This window comes from Pelophylax lessonae (assembly GCF_965119305.1).
Source record: "Pelophylax lessonae genome assembly, chromosome: 5".
Taxonomy (NCBI): domain Eukaryota; kingdom Metazoa; phylum Chordata; class Amphibia; order Anura; family Ranidae; genus Pelophylax; species Pelophylax lessonae.
This window is the reverse complement of record NC_138772.1, coordinates 37,849,061-37,870,979: the sequence shown is the minus strand read 5'-3', so window position 1 is coordinate 37,870,979 and position 21,919 is coordinate 37,849,061. Positions and strand designations below refer to the sequence as shown.

The 21,919-nt window shown below is 43.4% G+C and overlaps 1 protein-coding gene across 1 annotated transcript in view; it reads right to left on the bottom strand.

Moving 5' to 3' along the window:
* DGKB (diacylglycerol kinase beta) overlaps window positions 1-21,919 on the bottom strand; it is a 905,602-nt gene that overhangs the window by 555,040 nt on the left and 328,643 nt on the right. The window contains exons 8-10 of the mRNA XM_082259056.1: window positions 14,149-14,198; window positions 13,907-13,981; window positions 6,139-6,258 (exon numbers count right to left, since the gene is read on the bottom strand). Coding sequence (XP_082115182.1) covers window positions 6,139-6,258; window positions 13,907-13,981; window positions 14,149-14,198 — 245 coding nt within the window. The remainder of the gene's footprint in view (window positions 1-6,138; window positions 6,259-13,906; window positions 13,982-14,148; window positions 14,199-21,919) is intronic.

Sequence of the window (21,919 nt, the reverse complement as noted above, 5' to 3'; positions counted from 1 at the left end):
GTCAAGTTTCCATCTTAGAGATCCTCGATGAAAAATTTCAGCTGTAAAATCTTTTCTCCTTCCCCTGTGGATAAAATTTTATATCAAGAGCTATGACATTTAGGGATGTATTTAAAAAAAATCTGCATAGTAATCCCTACAAATTGATTTAAAACAGGAATACTGAATTTGACCACTAGATGGCACCAAGTGTCACAGGAATTTACTACGATACCTGTCACCATCTAATGGCCAAATGTGATATTTTCCATTTTAAATCAATAAATAATATTTACCCAGTACAGGAAATAGCCTACTCACATTTGTTTTTCTGGGTGAATTGCATTGCACTTGTATTATAAGTTACATAGTTATATAGTTAGATAGTTAGTGAGGTTGAAAAAAAGACATCAGTCAATCCAGTTCAACCTATGATGTGTGTGTGTTTGCTGTTAACCGTACATTGTATACCCCTGTATGTTGTGGTCTTTATGGTGCCCATCTAATAGTTTTTTGAAACAATCGATGCTCCCTGCTGATACCACTGCTTGTGGAAGAGAATTCCACATCCTTACCGCTCTGACAGTAAAGAACCCCTTACGTATTTTAAGATTAAAACACTTTTCATCTAGTTTTAGTGAGTGGCCACGTGTCTTATTGTATCTCCTTTCTCTAAAAAGTTTGTTCCTTATGCTAGGGTCACCAGTACAGTATTTGTACATTGATATCATATCCCCCCTCAATCGTCTCTTCTCCAGAGAGAATAGGTTCAATGCTTGTAGTCTTTCCTCATAGCCGATGCCTTCCATTCCCCTAATTATTTTTGTTGCCCTTCTCTGGACTTTCTCCAGTTCCAGCACATCTTTCCTGAGGACCGGTGCCCAGAACTGGACAGCATACTCCAGATGTGGCCGGACCAGTGTCTTGTAGAGTGGGAGAATAATCTCTTTATTTCTGGAGTGAATCCCCTTTTTTATACATCCCAATATTCTGTTGGCTTTGCTTGCAGCGGCTTGGCATTGCATGCCACTGCCAAGCCTGTTGTCCACCAGTACCCCCAGGTCCTTTTCCATCCTAGACTCACCCAGAGGTCCCCCCCCCCCTAGCGAGTAACTTGGGTATTTCTGAGGCCCAAATGCATTACCTTACATTTTTCAACATTAAACCTCATCTGCCATGTAGTTGCCCACCCCATTATTTTGTTCAGATCCGCTTGTAAGGTTTCCACATCCTGCATAGAAGATATTGGCATGCTTAGCTTAGTATCATCTGCAAGTTGCTTGTGACAATTCAGCCAGTCAGAAGCGAGCGTCTGCCATCAGTGTATTTTATGGTGTTATGTTACAGTTTTTCTTTTACTATACCAATCCTGTCTAGGGCCAGCATTTTCCATTTTAAATTAAAAAAAGAAAATTCAACTGCCACCGGAAATGGCCTTATAACATTTGTTTTGCCCCATTGGCTCAGAATGAATGTGTATGCTTTTATTGGGTGGACTGCTATGCAATTTTCTTTTTTATAAAGACACCCTAAGTTGCATAAACCAGACAGGAGTGAGCCTCTGCCATTAGAACATTTTACTGTGTTATATGTTACAGTTCACCATCATCAAAAAATAAAAAAAATAAAAAAAAACGATAAAAGGGTATCTACAAAGCTACAAATTCAGAAATGGCTTCAAGGATTCGACCAAACATAAGTGCTATGTCAGGGTTTGGGAAAAGCTAGAGAGTTTGCTTCCTTATGAAATCTCTTGGGAACCATAAAGTTATAACATAAAACTCTATATGGTAAGTGTTTATAACTTTATAAGCTATAACTTTATAACTTTATATAAGTTATAACATAACATAGTCATAACACTTATATATGGGACAGCCCAGGCAGTCCGTTCCATTTTTTACATTAAGAAGAAGGCAAAAGGAGGAATAAGACTCTCTATGTCACAGCAGGCAGCACACGTCTCCAAGGGTGTCAAAGCCATAAAGTGCAGCCCAAGGATCTTACCACTAAGGCCCCTGAGAGATACAGTAAAAAAGCCTGTGTTTTATTAACCAGGTAACGACCGCCCGCAGCAGTTATACTGCGGCAGTCAGCCCCTCCTGCGTGAACTGATGTCGGCAGCGGGGACTCCGATGCACGGGTCAGGTGGCTCCGATTGCCGCCAGGCACCCGCGATCGCTCCCCGCTGAGAGAGAAGAACGGGCAGCCATTGTAAACACAGCCGACCGTTCTTCACTCTGGAATGATCACAGAGCTCATCTGATCCTTCTATATAGGATCACAGGTCTCTGTGATCATTGCACAAGCCCCGCCCCCTTACAGTTAGAATCACTATCCTAGCCTCACATTTAACCCCTTGATCACCAACAGTGTTAACCCCTTCCCTGCCAGTTTCATTATTACAGTAACAGTGCATATTTTTAGCACTGATTACTGTAGTTATGTCACTGGACCCCCCGAAAGTGTCAAAAATGTCAGTCAAGGGTCCGATCTGTCCACTGCAATGTTGCAGTCCTGCTAAAAATTGCAGATTGCCGCCATTACTAGTAAAAAAAAAAAAAAAATGACATAAATATTTCCTGTAGTTTGTAGGTGCAATAACTTTTGCGCAAATCAATCAAAATACGCTTATTGCAATTTTTTTTTTTTTACCAAAAATATGTAGCAGAAAACAAATTGGCCTAAAATGTTAAAAAAAATGTATTTTTTTTTTGGGGGGGGGGGGGAGGGGGGAGAGATGTTATATAGCAGAAAGTGAAAAATATTGTTTTTTTTTTTGTCAGAATTGTCGCTCATTTTTTGTTTATAGCGCAAAAAATAAAAATCGCAAAAGAAAGCTTTGTTTGTGCGGAAAAAAGGACATCACTTTTATTTGGGTACAGCGTTGCACGACCGTGCAATTGTCTGTTAAAGTAACACAGTGCCGAATTGCTAAAAAAATGGCCTGGTCATTAAGGGGGCAAATCCTTCCGGTCCAGAAGTGGTTAAACTCACTGATATGTACTAAAAACTGAAATAGGAGCTTGAAGAGGAGACCCTTTAAAAGGATGTCAAATAAAATGTAAATGTATTGAATTGTACAGTTTATAGGGCTCATGAACGGAAAAATGGCCATTTGTGCAGTTGAAGAATTTCTTGGTCTGCATATGCCATCTAGTGGATATAAAGTATAGAACAGTTACGGCAAACCTCATATCCAGCAGGTAAAATAAGTATTGAACACGTCACCATTTTTCTAGGTAAATATATTTCTAAAGGTGCTTTTGACATGAAATATTCACCACATGTTGGTAACAATCAATGCAATCTATACATATAAAGTTCAGAAATTAAGTGATGTGTAATAAAATGGGATGACACAGGGAATAAATATTGAACACGCTAACTGAAATGTATTTAATTCTTCGTACAAAATACTTTTGGAGGTGCTTCCCCCCACCTCAAAGCACCTTGTACCCATGTTGATGGGGACAAAGGCCTCTTCCAGACAACCTTGGGCTGTGGTTGTTGGGGTCTGCGGGTGGGGGGCTTATCGGAATCTGGAAGCCCCCTTTAACAAGGGGGCCCCCAGGTGCCACCCCCCCCCCATGTGAATGAATACCAGGTAGATAGTACCCCTACCCATTCACCAAAAAAGTGTGCAAAAGTAAAAAAAACACAAGCAAGTTTTTGACAAATCTTTTATTAAAAAATAAAAAAATAGTAAATCGATCGTCAACCACGCTGTCTGCTGACCCAAAAAATAAAAAGTAGGGGCGGTGCCACCAGGGGACATAGCCAGGTGGCTTTGCCCCTTGCCTATATATGACATGTTAAAGCTCGGAGTGGGCGTATGGCAGGAGGCAAGAGAGTTTTTCATTTTTTTTATTTTTCGGGTCAGCAGGCGTCGTGATTGATAATGGATTTAAATCGAGGGACACTATTTTTTTATTTTTTATCTTTTCATAAATTTGTCAAAAACTGTCTCTTGTGATTATTACTTTTGTATACTTTTTTGGTGAATGGGTAGGGTTACTATATACCCAATACCTATCGGTACATAGTAACCAATCCCCCCCCCCTGCCTCAAAACATCCCCCCCCAAGTTGAGGGCATGTGGCCTGGAATGGTTCAGGAAGGGGGGGTGCTTGCTGGTCCCTCCGCCTCCACCTTTACTGACCTGCCAGGCTGCATGCCCGGATAAGGGTCTGGTATAGATTTTGGGGGGGGGGAGCTCAAGTTGTTTTTCTTCTTACATTTTGGCCATGGGGTTCCCCTCCAAATGCATACAAGACCAGAAGGGCCTGGTATGCTGGTATGGACTGGGGGGGGGGGGGGGGAGAGGCCACAATGTTTTTATTTTTCTTTATTTTTTCAAATATTCTTTGATCCCAAAACTGTGTGACTTCCTTGTGACTGGGTTTGCGATTTCCTTGTGAATTCCTTGCAACTTTTGTTATTTACCATTGCACTCAAATCACACCAAAGTGTCAGAAAAGTATCATAGGAACTTTTTTGTTACTGCAACTTGAGCCACATTGATTAAGATGGCACCCGTTGAAATTAATGTTTTATTTTGTTTTGACTTGTCGTGTGACTTTATGTGTCGCAAGTCACATGGCAACAAGTTACAGCAGTGTGAACTGGGGCTTATAAAGGGCCCCACAAAGGGAGTAAAGGGCCCCACGTTCAATGGGAAAGGCTCAGAGAGAAGGGTCCCAGGGTTGGAGGGAAGGGTCTCAGGACCATAGGAAAGGGATCGGGGACTGATGGAAAGTGCACCGGCAGTCAGGAGAGCCCTTCATAATTTCATGCACCGGGGCCCTGAAGGTTTTAGTAATGCCTGTGGTGAAGGATTAGGGAGTTCTAAATGCCTCTCTCAGATATAATCTGCTTCTTCAGGATTCTAGTAGGTGTTGACCGGTGGGTACTATTGACTCATGAGAGCAAGGAAATAAGTCACAGATCATAGTGCTATGAACCATCTTAGGATATATCCTATCTGGTCTGGTGATCATTCCTCCAGGCATGGATGACCTATCTTCGTGGGTGTGCCCTTATGATAGCTTTTTATTTGGAGGAATCTCCCAGCGACAGTGACCATGTTTTACCCATCCTAGACTCCTAAAGAAGAAGTATATCCTTGTGGGTACCTTAAAAGTTTGTTGTACTTAAATAGTGGAAAAAAATTCTGTTGGATGGGATGTAATACCAATATTTATCCCAGTCACTTACTACTTGAGGGCTGATGTCTCTGGACAAGGACCCCTCCAGCAGGGCCATCTTAATGAATGGGCACACCTGGGCAGTGCCCAGGGGCCCCAGGTGCATGGGGGCCAATGATCAGAGACATGTAAAGGGGGGGGGTGCACTGTCACTCCTGTCAGAAGAAGCGAAAGCTGGCTTCTGCTGGAAAGAGGATTCAATTTTCTCCTCCCTCCTGCAGGGGGGGGGGGCAGAATAGAGCTGGCACTGAGACTGAGAATTCACCTCAGTCTCAGCACAGGAGAGGAAGGAGGAGCTGCCTTCATTTCCATGGGGGAACCTGATGTATAGGGGCATAGTGATGAGGGAACCTGGTGTATGGGGAAACTGTGATGGGAGAACCTGGTGTATCGGGGAACATGATGTAAGGAGGCACCTGATGCAAGCTGGAAGGGGCCCCAGGGCATGACTTTGCCCATTGGCCCATTATGCCATTAACATGGCACTGCCCTCCAGTGAACTTCGTTATCTGATGTCCACTAATGGGGCTGTGACACCAAAAGTCAGCAACCACAAACAGTCTTTTGTGGTTTCAATAATAAAGAATCTGGGACCAGTAGATGGGATTTGATGAGAAGAGGCACATTCAGCTTCAGAATTTAACTGTTTTTATTGCACTGTGTGCCTGGAGACATAGGACTTGATGATTTACTAAAGGCAAACAGACATGGCACTTTGCAAGTGCAGTTCCTCCAGAGCTTAGTAAAGGAGGGGAAGCTCAGCTGACTTCCATCATCCAATCATGTGCAAGCAACAATGCTGTTTTTTTTTTTTTTTTCATTTTACTTGCATGTGATTGGGTATTCTTTACAAAGTGAAGTGCCAGCTCATTTACTAAACTCTGGAGCAACTTCACTTGCAGAGTGCAGAGTATATGTGCCTTTACTGGAACAAAAAGTGGCAACAACTTACATTTTCTAAGCCAAGCAGAACAAGCAGAGGAATAGTGGTCATTCCTCCTTGAATCCACTCTTCCAGGGATACCGTACCGTCATGGTCATAATCAATCTCTTCCATCATTTCATGGAGAATCTACAATATAAAGGAAATTTAATTAAATAAAGTGTGAGTTAGTCTGTAATGATTTTAGAGGAAACTATTGGAATGTATAGAAGGCACCATATACTATCACATGGCCAACCCGCCTTCCTAAAGTGCTGCTGGAACCCCAGAAAAAAACAACAATTCTGTATATGGGGCAAACATGCATATTACCTCTTGTTTCCTATAGTGCAGTGCTCAGTGCCTAATGGACCTATTGCCAGGACCAAGAGATGTCACATGGGTGGTGTCAGGAACATAATGTAAAAGGTAGTGCCAGTCATAAGACTGATGTGCATAAAGTGAACATGTTTTCGGGGCATTGAACACAAACGTGCATGGGAACGTGAGCACAATGGCATGCACAGGGACACATTCACCACAGATACTGGCACTTAGTGGGCTATTTAAACATAGACACTACATAGGATTATTTCTGAATTGTCTTTCAGCCTGAGTTCCTGCTACCTACACCTGATTGACCCAGCTTTTGTCTGACCAGCTTCTAGATCTTTGCCTGCCTAAGTTTTCTGCCTTTGTTACTGACCTAAGCCTGTATGCTTGGCCAAGCGTTTGTCTATTGCAGGGATCTCCAAACTTTGGCCCTCCAGTTGTTGCAGAAATGCACATCCCATGATGCATTGTAAAACTCTGACATTCACAGACATGACTAGGCATGATGGGAATTGTAGTTCCTGAACAACTGGAGGGCCATAGTTTGGAGACCCCTGGTCTATAGATTCTGTACCTCGGTGCCTGCACATTGCCACCCTCTGCTCATCCCTGACCTTGATTTTGCTCATGATTTGGTGCCTTTTTGTTCAACTTTTACCAAACTCGGCTTGTGACCTGGCTCCGGTCTCTCCTGGACTTGGTGTATTCTAGGTGTTGTCACCACTGTGCTTCTACTTACTTGACACCCGCACCCCAAGTTCAAGTCTTTGGTTCCATCTTCCTGGCACCTCGTCTTTCCATTGCCCTTGCAGCCCAAAATTTCAGGGGTGCTCGGACAGGAACTGTAGAGGCCATCCTCATCATCTCAAACTGTCATACAGGAGGGGTGCTCAACTTTTTTAAGAGAGAGGGCTACTTAAAGTGGAAGTAAACCCTCCTATCATTTTCAGCCAAGGAAGTTGCCATCTTGGCCTCCGTTTAATTTTCAACTGCCATAATGCTCCACATGTGACCAGTTATGACACCGACCATTGGATGGTTTGATAGTTTGGTTGAGAGCACATCCAATGTGACAGTTAGCATTTCCGGCATGCCGGCAATGTAACTGTTTTTTTTTAACTATTTTACCCTTGGGTTTACTTCCACTTTAAGTGACTTGGTAACTGGTAGCGGGCCACAATGAACTATGGGGTTTTACAGCCCCTCAAACCGCAAATGTAAATGAGCCCTTACTGTCCTGAGCCCCTTGTAAGGCTGCTTTCAGACATCTTGAAGGTGTGGAGCACTTTCTGAAAGTGCACCATACCTGCAGGATATAATAGACGTCTATGGCTCAGTGCAACCAACCTGCAGGAAAGCCATAGGTGCAATGCGCTGCACCCATGGATCAGTGTGAATGCTGGCTAAAAGCAGGCCAATAACCCTTTTTTATAAGTGCTATTATGCCCATTGAAAAAGTGCAGTGTACAGTCTGTGATGCTTAATACACTGACCTTTTCCTCTTCCAGCTTCTGCTGGCATCGCTCTCCAGTCTGCTAGAAAGGTCCGAGGCAAAGTGCATTTGGTATCACTTCACCTGGGGCAGGAGCCAGCACTACAGAGGGAGCAGGACCTGCGTAAGCTGATGCTTCTTCTGTAGCGCATCGGCTTACGCAGCTCCTGCTTCCTCCGCGGCCTCCTACTTCCTCTGCTGGTGACGCCGGCTCCATGCACTCTGATGCTCTGGGATGGTGGGTCGGCAAACCCACTGATAGCGATTTGGGCTTGCAAACTTGCCATCCCAGAGCATGGGCATTCGCTTCCTTGGTTTGAGGTTATTGGCCACATCAGAGGGCAGGTTAAGCACCTCATACAGGTACATGACAGGTGGTCATGAGGAGGGAGGCTTGCCTGATCTTCTGTAAATTATTTTCAGAAAGTTGGTACTTGTATAGGATCTCCATGGGGCACCATTACCAGTGCCTAGGAGAGTAGCTTGCACTATAGGTGGGATTTGGCTCATTTAGAGCACCCACTATACAACTTTGGTCTTACTTTATCTGCACATAATACAGGTTTACTCTAAACAAGAAAGTAAAGTGGACTCATGTTAACATAAGGCTATGAAATGAGGCTTATCAGATGGCTGCATAGGGGCCAGTGTTGACTGGATTTTGGCTTGTGTTAATGTAGTCTGCTTCAATTTCCATTCAGTTTGCATTTGATATCAGTTTGACTTCCTTCTGCATTTGACTTTATTTAGGCTATAGCAACCTGTTTTCAGTTGCTTTTGCATTCCCATTGATTTGTATTGGGGAGAGAAGCAGTTCTGATGCTAACAAACACCTGTCTACAAAAGGCCCTTAAAACTATCAGAAAGGCTGAAATTTTTGCCTTCCCTGGACAAAGTGAAGTTCCATGTTCCCTTAAAGGGGTTGTAAAGTCAGAAGGCTTTTTGTCTTAATGCATTCTATGTATTAAGATAAAAAGAAAAAACACAACCACACTGTAGGGTCCTACTAGATACAGAAGAGTTACCTATCAATTAATTGGAGGGGAGCTCCTCCACTATACGTTAATGCAAAACAAACACTCAGAACCAGGTGGATATGAGCTCTAACCACTCATATATATATATATATTTCAAACAGCCCTTTGGGTTCCAGGTGATCTATATTGGAAATCGCAGGGAAGTGAATGAAAAATAATGGCTAAATAAATGCGGTATATTCCCATCAGCATTTGGAAATGGTCATCATCTTTAATTGAAACCAAATTTTAAAATATGTATATACATAAAGACATGTTCCATATTCATTGCTCCCCACTGAACTCCCTATGTTTGCATGTGTACACATGAAGATTAACATGCTAGCCATCTATTCAAAATTGAACCTGTATGAAGAGCAGATAGGTGAAAAACTGATGGCTATTGATAACATTTCAGTAGAAATGCAGTGACTCCAGTAGCCTAGGTACCTGCTCTCTTTGGGTAGGTATAGGTATGATTACCCTTGATAAAATCACGCTATTGGTGACGCAACACGTCGGAAGGAGCCGGGTGACGTCACTTCCGGTTTTCGGGTGAAACCGGAATCACAGGAATAAGAGACGAACGCGGTTTGGAGACACCGCTGGTCTCTCCCCCTACCTACTGCCTACTGAGTTGCTTACTGTCTTGTACTGTAAAAATAAGTTTACTATTATTAAAAGTCCCCCTATTTTACGTAGTTCACCATGGAGCCCTTTATTATTTATCCAAGAGCTGCTATGGATTTATCTGCATTGGAGAAGTGACAATACAGGAGCCATTACCATCCACCATCCATGATTTACTTACCATTACCAACACCGAGGAGGAGTGTATGCACCCCCCTGGAAGTGATCTTAAAGCGGTATTTTAACCGCAGTGAGGTGAGCGGCCATTGCACTCACAGCGGTGTGTTTGATGCCTCACCTGGTGTTTATATTTGGGATTCACCTTACACAAAAAGAAGAATTATTGTGCACCTTTAAAAGACTGTTTTTGGACTTTTTTCACATTTGCACAGGGGAAATATATACGCTATAATCATTTTAAATCGGCATAGAATGGTGTCGCGCTAGTCCAAAGTAAAAGATGTTGGTATACAAGGAAAAGGCAAGTCCCACGTGTACTGGCAAAAATCAACATAGGCTATAGATATGGAGGGGTGCAAAACAGGAGAGTCCACCACCAAGCAGTATAGTAGGGTACGCTTACCAACTTGATAGACCCCACAGGGTCAAAACACGCCCAAAGTATATTGGAGACAGTGGCAGGAAAGGACCGATCACATCCAAGCACCTCCTCTCACTAGCGACCAATTTGGGTATCCCCAAAGTCACCTTCAGATACTCGGGAAATATAAGAAGAAAATCCCCTCATGGTGTAGCATATCAAACAATTTATTCAGCCATAAACTAAAAGCAGCTTACATTTCGGTAGCTCAAAATCAGCAAACAGCGGTGAAGTAGTGTGGATATCCCACCATCAAGATGGCCACCGTGTCCCTCGTCTGCGCATGCGTCAAGGCGCCAGCCAATCCCCACACGTTTCGTCATAGAATGACGTCGTCAGGGGTGTGTTATCATATTTATAATCATTTTAAATCGTTTGCACGTATTAAGGAAATTTGTGGACTACTTAATACTTAATTATATTTGTGCACTTATTGTTTGGTCTTCCATATTTTGCAATTTCCAGTTCACTAATCTAGAGTATTGATTGTGCACTTTGTGTTTCTCTCCACTCCCATTATACACATTATGCTTTATTTCACTCTTATCACTTTATTGGATTAGTTATAAACGTTTTATTTATCCAATTATTTGCAATGTGTGCATATTATCACATCTGATTTATATGACATATCATTGTGATTCTATCACCGAGTTACATATATAATTGATTACTTATGGGGTATATATAGGCCACTCATAAAATATGTTGGGGGGGCTCTTGATTATCAGCTTCCCTCCTTAACAATGTTTGATGAAAAAGCGCAGTCCAAGAAGTATAAAGGCTTCACAGTCGTGGTCTAGAGGAGGTATGTTGAAGTATGGAAAAGTGTCTCTTATAAAGGCCGGTAGTAGAATCCTTGCCTCCCTCACACAAGTGTATTTCACCTTGAATGGTCATGGTAATATATAAGCAAACATTGTCCAACATGACATCTTTATAACACCATCCAAGAATAAGTGTATAATATATAGCACACACAGACTGTAAAAAGTAACTGGGATGATGTATTGCCAATGACCCCAATCCTGTGTTAATCCTCTTTTGGAGGGATGCAGATTTGAATAGACATATGTTTGAAGTGTAATCCTTATGCTGGCCAGATTTGAACAAAAGTATGTTTAAATAATAGTCCTTATGCTGGCCATCATTGTTGATATGTCTCCATAAAACAAAAAAGGAAAAACATACTTATCTTCAGAGTCACTTGCTAAAATAACTTCATCCAAGCGAATTCCATCAGTAAATCAATAAGCTTCATATGCCAAAAGTTAATCGAGGTCCAGGGGAGCAGATGAAGGACAGAGCATGTAGCCTGACCACTTTCGCCGGGGTATCCCGGCTGCTTCAGAGGCTGTCATGACAGCCTTTGGTAAACTTTTGGGTTTACATTAAGGGACACTTTTTTATTTTTTTAATAAAGGATTTGTCCTGTGTTTCTTTTTGAAACCTTTTTGGTGAATGGGTACTAATACGATGTACCCGAGACCCATTCACATGGAGGGGGCCGAGCTCTGGGGGCCCCCTTGTTGAAGGGGGCTTCCAGATTCCAAAAAGCCCCCCACCAGCCGACCCTGACAACCACAGCCCAGGGTTGTTGGGAAGAGGCCCTTGTCCCCATGATAGCTCTTATACAGGCAAGGGGAGGGGCCACCTGGTTATGTCATCTGGTGGCACTGCCCCCTTCTGACGTCCACAGACCCCGACAACCACAGCCCAGGGTTGTACGGAAGAGGCCCTTGTCCCCATTTACCTGGGGACAAGGTGCTTCTTTGGGGCAGGGGGGCTCTGCCCCACCCCCCCCCCCCCATGTTGAGGGCATGTGGCCTGGTATGGTTCAGGAGGGGTAGCATGCTCGGATAAGGGTCTGGTATGGATTTTGGGGGGGGAACCCACGCTTTTTTTTTTTTACATTTTGACGATGGGCCCGGTATGGACTGGGGGGGACCCCATGCCATTTATTTCTTTATTTTTTTTAGTAGCCAGGTACCAGCAAATGTAACCTGAGACATTTTAAATGGGATTTTTTTCTTTAGAAATGTAATTTTCTCTGTAGCATGTACTGTATATGCTACAAATGCGCCACTTTACAGGCACATTAGGGGACCCTTCAAGCACTATATTTAAAGGAGTTTTTAATTTTCCTTGTTGCACTTTAGGCATCATTAAAATCAATGCTCCTGAAAAAACAATTGCTTTTATTTTTTTATTTTTTTTTTATTTGTACATATCCCTCAGGGCAGTACCCAGACCCCAATACACCTTTTATGGCCAATTACTTGCATATAAGCCTTCAAAATGGGCACTTTTGATTTTTCCTGTTCGGCTCCCATAGACTTCAATGGGGTTTGCTGTTTGGGTTAGAACATTTCCCCTGTTCGGGAGTTCTGCTGCGAACCGAACATGGGAGTGTTCGGATTATCCCTGCCCCTGACCTTTTCTGGCTTCTCTCCTTGCTCTAACCCTGGCTTGCTCCACGGACCTGCCTCTGCTTTTGTTCCTGATTGACATCCTGTGTTGGACCCTGGCTAGATCCTGACCATGCTTCTGCCTCTGCTGCTGATTTACCTTCTGTTTGACCCTCGGCCCTGGCTCCTGACCTTGCTTCCTGCCTTATCCTTCTGTCAAGATCCACCAGCACCTCCAGAGAATCATCTGCTGTGACTATTTCTCTGCTCTTAGGTGTCTTCCCACCTGGAACCATCGGGCAGCTTCATCTACAGGCAACCCGTGCATCTTTGGGCATAGCACCCTCTGTCACCACCTTCAGGGGTACTCTGCACTCAGCCGCAAGGGTAGCCTTCTCGTCACTTCACAGTCCATATTCCCATCATAAACTTTCCTGGGAATAAGCTCTAAAAGTATTGGGTGCTGTAGCGACCGCCAGCTGGATAATGGAACATGCACGATAATGTAAAAACTGATTTTAGCTTGTAAACAAGTGTCAGAAATAGGCCTGGTCCTTAAAGCGGAGTTCCGGCCTCAAAATCCACTTTGGGCCATCCGCTTGCTCAGTGTCACCTGTAAAATAAATGGATAGTCACAATTTTTTTTTTTTTGTTTACTTACCTTGATATTGAAGAAAATATACTCACCTTTCTTCCACTTCCTCCCTCTGCGGCCGCGGCCTGTGCCGTCACTTCCTCCTTGCATTGATTCCTGGGAGATAAACGTCATCGTTCCCAGGAATCAATGGGCCTGCACCGGCCCCGCTCGCCAGTTCCAGTGTAGGCGAGCCATTCCCTGCTAAACAGATTCTGGACATGCCCAGAAGCTGTGCAGGGATGACGCTCCTGCCCCGGAAGTGACGGCGGGGCCAATGCAGTGCATTGCGGGACCGAAGAGGACACGGAAGAGGACGCAGAAGAGGACATGCTGGCTTCAGCTGCCCACACCTGAGATGGCAGCGCTGGAGAAGAAATTTTCAAGGTAAGTATTTCTTCTAAAAGTTAAGTGAGACTTGGGACAGTACAGAGGCTATCCATTGTGGAATTTACTAGCCCTGACTGTCCCGCGGGTATTTTTAGTAAAAAATTATTTCCGAGGCCGGAACTCCGCTTTAAGTGGTTAATATATTCTCACTAAAAATGTAAAGTTCTCCTTAGTAGATGGCAGTACTCACACTCACAAGCTAGGCAACCAGTATGGAAACCAGCAAAAGGACAAATATGGGAGTAGAATATGTACAAAGGGAGTACAATATGGAAAAAGGCTTTCATCACTTACAGGGCTAAGCTCGGTGATGTCCCATTCTAAATATTCAGCTACATGCATCATCTGGGAGATTATACATTCCAACTCCTGCAAAACAAACAACAAAAATAAAAGTAAAATAGAAATTTATTGTCCTAACTTAAGCAGATCGCAGAGTTTCAAATGTCAACGCATGTTCTAAAACAGCTTTTTTTAACAGGGCGCTGTGGCGATATTTTAAAACATGAAATCAAACTGAAGCTTTGGACACTTACCGTGCTGTCAAGGGAGCCATTCCCATCTGTGTCATAAAGTCGAAACATAACTAAAAAAGCAACGACAAAAGTTATAAAATGTTACCTTACAAATATATACATTTATTTAATTAACTGATTAAATTAAATGCTTGACTGATTTAGTGATTGATTAATTGATTGAATAATATCATTTGTGTGGTTGAAACATTCTGGAAGTAAGCTGCTGGCTCTAACTACATTGTGCCACAATAGGCCACCTGCTTCTAAATGTGGGCGTTTTTTTAGTTGGCAGAGTTCTTTGGCAGGTTTGTCATTGCTTTGGCTGGTAGAATGCAGTTATGCCTGGGCACAATGGGGAAGGATCTACGGAGTGCTGACATCACTTCCTATTATTATTTGGTGCTGTTATATCATATGACAATTCCTTTTATACAATTGGTATTAGTGCATTCATTGGGTGTGAATGTGGACAGGTGTATTCATTACAACCAGCTGCCTGGGGGAAGAGTGGGCATAGCAGCCTTGAGTCTTACACACAGTACAGGATATTAGGGACACTGGGACATGGAAATGCTGCATTCAATAACAGATTGTCTGCTGCTTTGTTTGTAAAAATAAAAACATATTTATTAAAGGTAGGAGCTGACTTTTATAATACTAATTAGAAATTTGACCCTGGAGCATGAGGTGGGCCAACAGAAAAGAGAGAGCTCAGGGGGACCCCCTCTGGAGTAGTTATATTCTCTAGCAGTCAACCTTTTTGCATCAACCTATTTTCTATGCAAAAATAACAAAGCAGGGGTGGATGAGAATCACAAAATTATGTCAATCTCAAGACTGGATCACCTGCTGGTGGCACTGTGGTTCTCGAAGGTTTTACTTCTGGTGTCCACCAGAGGCTGTCATCCAGCAGCTAGCAGATCCCAATAACTCTCTACCTGATGCTGGCTGTTGGGAGAGCATTTAGTCCCTCCTCTACTATTACCTCTTGCTTCAGTGTTTTGTCTGATAGCCAGATTCATGCTTGCTGAGTTATCCTGATTCTAATTCCTACCTGACCTTGCTCATGCATTGCATCTTGTACCCTGCTGCATCATATCTGCTCCCCTTGTTCCTGATCCTAATTTGATTTTATTTGAAAATCACAAAAGTATGTCAATCTCAAGACCTGGATCACCTGCTGGGGGGCGCTGTGGTTTTCAGAGCGGAAGGTTGTAGTTCTGGTGTCCACTAGAGGGTGTTTTCCAGCAGCCAGCAAATCTCATTCAGTCTCCACCTTATGCTGGCTGTTGGGAGAGTATTTATTCCCTCCTCTACTATTACCTCTTGCTTCAGTGTTTTGTCTGATAGCCAGATTCATACTTGCTGAGTTATCCTGAGTCTAATTCCTACCTGATTTTGCTCATGCACTGCATCTTGTACCCTACTGCATCATATCTGCTCCCCTTGTTCCTGATCCTAATTTGATTTTATTTGAAAATCACAAAAGTATGTCAATCTCAAGACCTGGATCACCTGCTGGTGGCACTAGCCAGATTCATGCTTGCTAAGTTATCCTGAGTCTAATTCTTACCGAATCCTGCTCCTGCCCTGCATCCTGTACCCTGCTGCATCTATATCTGTTCCAGTTGTTCCTGATCCCAATTCTGGTTCCCCTTCCTGACTGTTTCTTGCACCTCCAGTTTTCCCTATTTACCCATGCTCCCCTTTGTTTGTATATTGGATTATAGGTAAGGCCCGTACACACGATAAGAAGATCAGAAGTAAAAATTTGTACGAAGAACAATCTGCCAATTTTCTGATCGTTAGTATAGTGCTTTCAACAGCCGATTCAGACTTTTCAGACGACACAAGGTGAAGGTGAAGGCTATAAAATTTTTATTGTACGGGAACATAATGTCCAATTTTTATTTAATTAGTACAGTTTTCATCCAAAAAAAATCATAAGAGCAAGACTACGCATGCTCAGAAACAAAACAATACATACCAAACAATTCAATACATGACATCACTTCTGAAGTTGTATTTTGTCGTACGAAAATTTTCATATGTTGAGTAACCTCTTCACTTGCGGTATGAGACTAGTATCCGACAAAGAAAAACGAATGAAAATTCATCCGATAATCCGATCCTGTGTATGAGGCCTTAGTTTGCTAGTTAGGTTTTCGGTCACTTTGTTTATGGTTCACTTATACTGTATTCTGCTTCCTGGTGTTTCATTTCACTAATAATAAACTTACTTTATTATCTACTTGACCTCCAGAAGATTTACCCCCCTTCATGCCAAGCCCATTCTTTGTGATATGGCACTGCATTAATTTAACTGGCAATTGCGTGGTTATGCGACGCTGTATCCAAATACAATTTATGTCATTCTTTTTCCCCACAAATAGAGCTTTCTTTTGGTGGTATTTGATCACCACTGCATTTTGTATTTTTTTGCGCTATAAACAAGAAAGACCATCAATTTTGAAAAAAAAAAAATATATATATATATATTTTTACTTTCTGCTATAAAACATATCCAATAAAAAAATTTAAAATAATCAAATTTCTTCATAAATTTAGGCCAATATGTATTCTGCTACTAATTTTTGGTATAAAAAAATATCCCAATAAGTGAATATTGAGTGGTTTGCACAAAAGTCATCGTATCTTCAAACTGGGGGATATTCACTGGAATTTTGTTTTGTTTTTTATACTAGCGATGGTGGCAATCAGCGACTTCTAGCGGGACTGCTATGGTTTAGAAGAGGGGTGGCTACACACTCATCCCTCTCTCCCTTTACTGGCAGGCATGCTCAAATAAGGGCCTAGTATGGCTTTGGGGGTGAACCAATTCTTTTTTTTTTTTTTTTTTTTATGTTTGCATGGTGTTCCCCCTTCAAGTCCATACCCAAAAAGTCTCTTATGGAATTTGAGGTGGGGGGGGGGGAGTAGGTTGTACACATTCTACAGATGCACCACATCACACCCAGGTTAAGGGCATCCCCCAGACATGTTATTTAACCACTTGCCAACCAGCTACTGCAGATATACGGCGGCAGGTCAGCAGGTTCCCACGAAACAAGGTACCCATACGTCGCTTCGCAGGAGCGATCGTGGGGGTGCGCCCGCGCCCATTCACCAGAGAGGAAGCTGATCTGCAGGGCCAGCGGCCGCGATTGCTGCCGGGCACCCGCGATCGCTCCCCGTGGAGACAGAACGGCGGTCTGCTGCTGTAAACACAGGAGACTGTTGTTCTGTCAGCAATGAACACAGGGATCCTGTGTTCCTCCTATTTAGTAACACAGGTCCCTGTGTTCATTCCAAAAGTCGATCCCCCACACAGTTAGAAAGCACCCCTTAGGGACACATTTAACCATTTGATTGCCTCTAGTGCAGTGACAGTGCATATTTTTAGCGTCAAAAATGTCAGTTGGGGGTCCGATCTGTCCACCGCAATGTCGCAGTCCCCCTAAAAATCGCTGATCGCCGCCATTACTAGTAAAAAATAAATAAATATTTAAAATGACATAAATCTTTCCCTTGTTTGTAGACGTGATAACCTTTGCGCAAACCAATCAAAATACGCTTATTGGGATTTTTTTTACCAAAAATATGTAGCAGAATACAAATTGGCCTAAAATGATGAAAAAAATTGATTTTTTTTTTTGTTATTGGGAATGTTATATAGCAGAAACTGAAAAATATTGTTTGTTTTATTTTTCAGAATTGTCGCTATTTTTTTGTTTTTAGCGCAAAAATTTTAAATTGTAGAGGTGATAAAATACCACCAAAAGCTCTATTTGTGGGGGAAAAAAATACATCAAATTTATTTGGGTACAACGTCGCACGACCGCGCAATTGTCAGTAACGCAGTGCCGAATCGCAAAAAATGGCCTGGTCATTAAGGCTGCATTCACATGTCAGCGTATGATCGCGGGCAGAACCGCCGCGGTTCCGCCCGCGATTCGGAGATTAATTGCAAATCGCGGGACGCCTAGCATTGCCCGTTGATTTGCAATAGCCCCCCAAACGCCGAGTGATGTTGCCGCGATTTACGCCCGCCGAATCGCGGCAACATCGCGCAAACAAAATCGCGGGACGCAATACGCTCCAAAGAAGCTCTTATACTTTTTTGGAGCGTATTGCGTCCCGCGATTTTGTTTGCGCGATGTTGCCGCGATTCGGCGGGCGTAAATCGCGGCAACATCGCTCGGCGTTTGGGGGGCTATTGCAAATCAACGGGCAACGCTAGGCGTCCCGCGATTTGCAATTAATCTCCGAATCGCGGGCGGAACCGCGGCGGTTCTGCCCGCGATCATACGCTGACATGTGAATGCAGCCTAAGGGGGGAAATCTTCCGGTCCAGAAGTTGTTAAAGGAAATTTGCATTTTAATATCAATACAGATTTCAGCTGGCCTCATAAGATAACACACCACATACCCATTAGTATTTGTATTGGGACTTTACAGGTGCCATAACTAATATTTAAAATATTTAATAAAAAAATTACCATTTAAACATGTGGTGCTTTTTCCTTACAATGCTAGTAAGGAAGGGCTAGATCTATCCAATCAGCAGGGAGCATGAACTTTTCCGAGTGCAGAACTATAGGTCTGACTCAGAAGGGGGAATATCAGACCTCTGCAGCAGAGGAGTAACTAGAACCTTAAGGGCCCCGGTGCAAGAAACCATGAAGGGCCCCCCAAACCCTTGGCTGGGGCCCTTCCCTTCAAGCCTGGGGCTCTTCCCACTGATCCTGGGGCCCTTTACTCTCATTGTGGGGCCCAGAAACAGCAGAACAAAAGTGAACTGGATAGGAGGAGTGGCGGGGGCAGCATACAGAGGAACCAATCTCCTCCATTTTCCTCCTGCAGCTACAGGAGGAAAAAGGAGGACAGTGATTTCTCTACATGCTGCCCCCCACCACCCCTCCTATCCAGGTGTACAGGGGAGTCTCACAGGCCCCCCTGGAGCAAGGGGCCCGGTTGCAATTGCAACCCCTGTAGTTACGCCTCTGCTCTGCAGAGAGACCACTGCTTCCCCATACAGAACAAGGGTCCCATTCTGCAACATGCTGGCAGGGGACAGGCTTTTCTACTCAGGCTGCTTTTAAACCACTTGCCGACAGCCTAACTGGGAATGTACGCCATGATTTTGACGTTAAATACCGGGGCTATGGCTGCAGCTAGATGCCATAACCCCCACCCCACACTTTTTTTTCTTTCCCCCTTCGGCGGCCAGCTTTCCGATAAAAGTGATCCCAGCAGTGGATTTGCCTCAAAATTATTTTTGGAAGTGACGGGAGAGGTGCCCCCCACTCCCACTGCTTCCTGGTAGTTTTTGAGCTTATGGGAAGCTATTCTTTAAGCCCAGAAACAATCCGATGAGGCCAATTTCTGGCCAGCAAGTCGAGTGAGGGCAAGATGGCCCCTCACTTGGCTCTATGCCCTTGGAGGACCAGAGCGAACCTCTGACGTCACTTTCTGTTCTCAGGCATAAACAAATTATTATTTTTTATAAGTCAAAATGTCAAAACATTTTTTCTTTTGCTTTTATAGGTAAATGAGAGATTTGGGGTCTTTTTGACCCCAGATCTCTCAAAAAAGAGGATCTGCCATTATTTTTATTACAAGGGATGTTTACATTCCTTGTAAGAGTTGGTTCACACTGAGGCGACACGACTCTGTACTACTTCGGGAGGCGACTTGTCAGTCCCGTGCACCGCGACTTCGGCGCGACTTGCACAGACTTCATATAATGGAAGTCTATGGAAGTCCCTCCGAGGTCGCCCCGAAGTAGTACAGGACCCTTTTTCTAAGTCGGAGCGACTTGTGTCACTCCTATTAGAACGGGTCCTGTAGCAGTCAATGGACCGCGAGGGAGTGCGACTTGTCGCTAGTGTGAACCAGGTCTAATAGGAATATAAGTGGTAAAAAAATAAATAAATAAAGGGACAGTGTAAAAAAAAAAAATTAGAGCACCCCATCCCTTCATGCTCCTGCACAGAAGCGGACATATACGTAGGTCGTGCCCGCATTTGTAAACGGCATTCAAACCACACATGTGAGGTATTGCCACAGACGTTAGAGCGAGATCAATAATTTTCATGCTAGACCTCCTCTGTAACTCTAAACAGGTAACCTACAAAAAAAATGAAAGCACCTGCACTTTAACTTAAAAAAGACTGTTTTTTCACCAACACAAGATCTCTCATTAAGTGTATTGGATTTTTTATGTCATCATTTTGCACTTTCATTTATTAAGATTTTTCACCAGCAAAGATCACTTTTTAAGTGTACTGGAATTTGCATCATCTTTTTGCACAATAATTTGTTTACTTTATAAGTACTGAGCATTTTAGCACTATTTATATGCAATTTTGCACATGTCTATATTATGTAATTTACTGTCATCCATTTATGTTTTGATATGAAATAAGGTTCATTTATGCACTATTAGCACTTTTTGCTAGTTTGGAACATTTATCATGGTATAAGCATTGAGGAAAGATAGTCCCTTCTTTAAGAGGCTACTACATATTTACCACTGCTTTACTCTTCAGCTGCTGCATTTCTTCTTACATATTTAAAAAGATATTACTGGTATTCTCCCCTCAGGGTTAGCTGCTACAATTTTTCTATATTTCACTGTCAGCTCCTCTGTAACCCTTTATTCCTTCACACCCCTTTTCAACCTCCCCCCACCCAGTTCTCCCTTCCCCCCTCCCATCTCCCCTCTCTCCTTTCCTCCCCCTCCTCCCTCTCCCCGCCCCTCACTGACAGACCCGTATCGCTTATGGGCCGCCAAGCTTTTCCCTCACTGATGGTCCCTGCCGGCCAGTTCCATAGTTGCCAACATTTGAAAAAAATTTCCAGGGACGCTTTGCAGCACAGCTATCAATTACTTACCACACCCACGTCCCAGAAGCTCCGCCCACTCTGCATAATTAATCTCCGCCTACTTATCAGATTATAGGGTCTACTTCATAAAGAGAGAATTACAGGAAATTGAAAAGGGAATTGAAAACTTGAGGCCAAAGTAGCAGAGTTGGAAATATTCTCCCATTCAGCTGCACTACTTCTGCATAAAGTTTAAAATTCTCATCACAATTCCCTGCAATTCTAAAGAGTCAGCTTGTCGGAAGGTGCTCTGCCTCCCCCTGCTGGCGGATTTTGGAAAGTGCACCATGCTGACACCCTGCCTCCGGTGACACGTTAAATTTGCGACAGGCGGGAAGAGTGAGCGGGCACCGAGAGAGAGACAACCTGATTAACAGGGACAATGTAAATTACCCGGGACAGGCTCCTATTTGCCGGGATTGTCCCGGGAAAAACAGGACAGTTGGCAGGTATGCAGTTCTTGCCGATCAGCCCTAGCTTGGGTACTATAATTGAATGGTGACTGCCCCCTGTGCTCAGACATAGCAAGTTCCCCGTTGGGGTTGTCGGTACAGAGGTGGCACCGCCGCCGCCCGCATTTGCTCTAATACCCACTGCCTCCATGTTCCTGCGGAGGTTGTCGCTGCTGTGGCCCAGGGGACAAACCCTTAGCCCTAATCAGTACTACAGTCACCCACATGACTTAAGTACGATTGTGGTCTTACCATTGCAAACTCATAACCGTCATGTATGTTTCTGTAGTTTTGTAAGCGACCGAGTTCGGGTCTGTTTCACCCCGTCTCGTCTAGCACCATATTCTTCTGACTCATGTTATTGTTCCTTCATTTAATGTGTGCTTTCCGACTGTCCGATTATCTGATGTTTTGTACATTTGCTTTAATGAGATTTCAATAAAATGTTT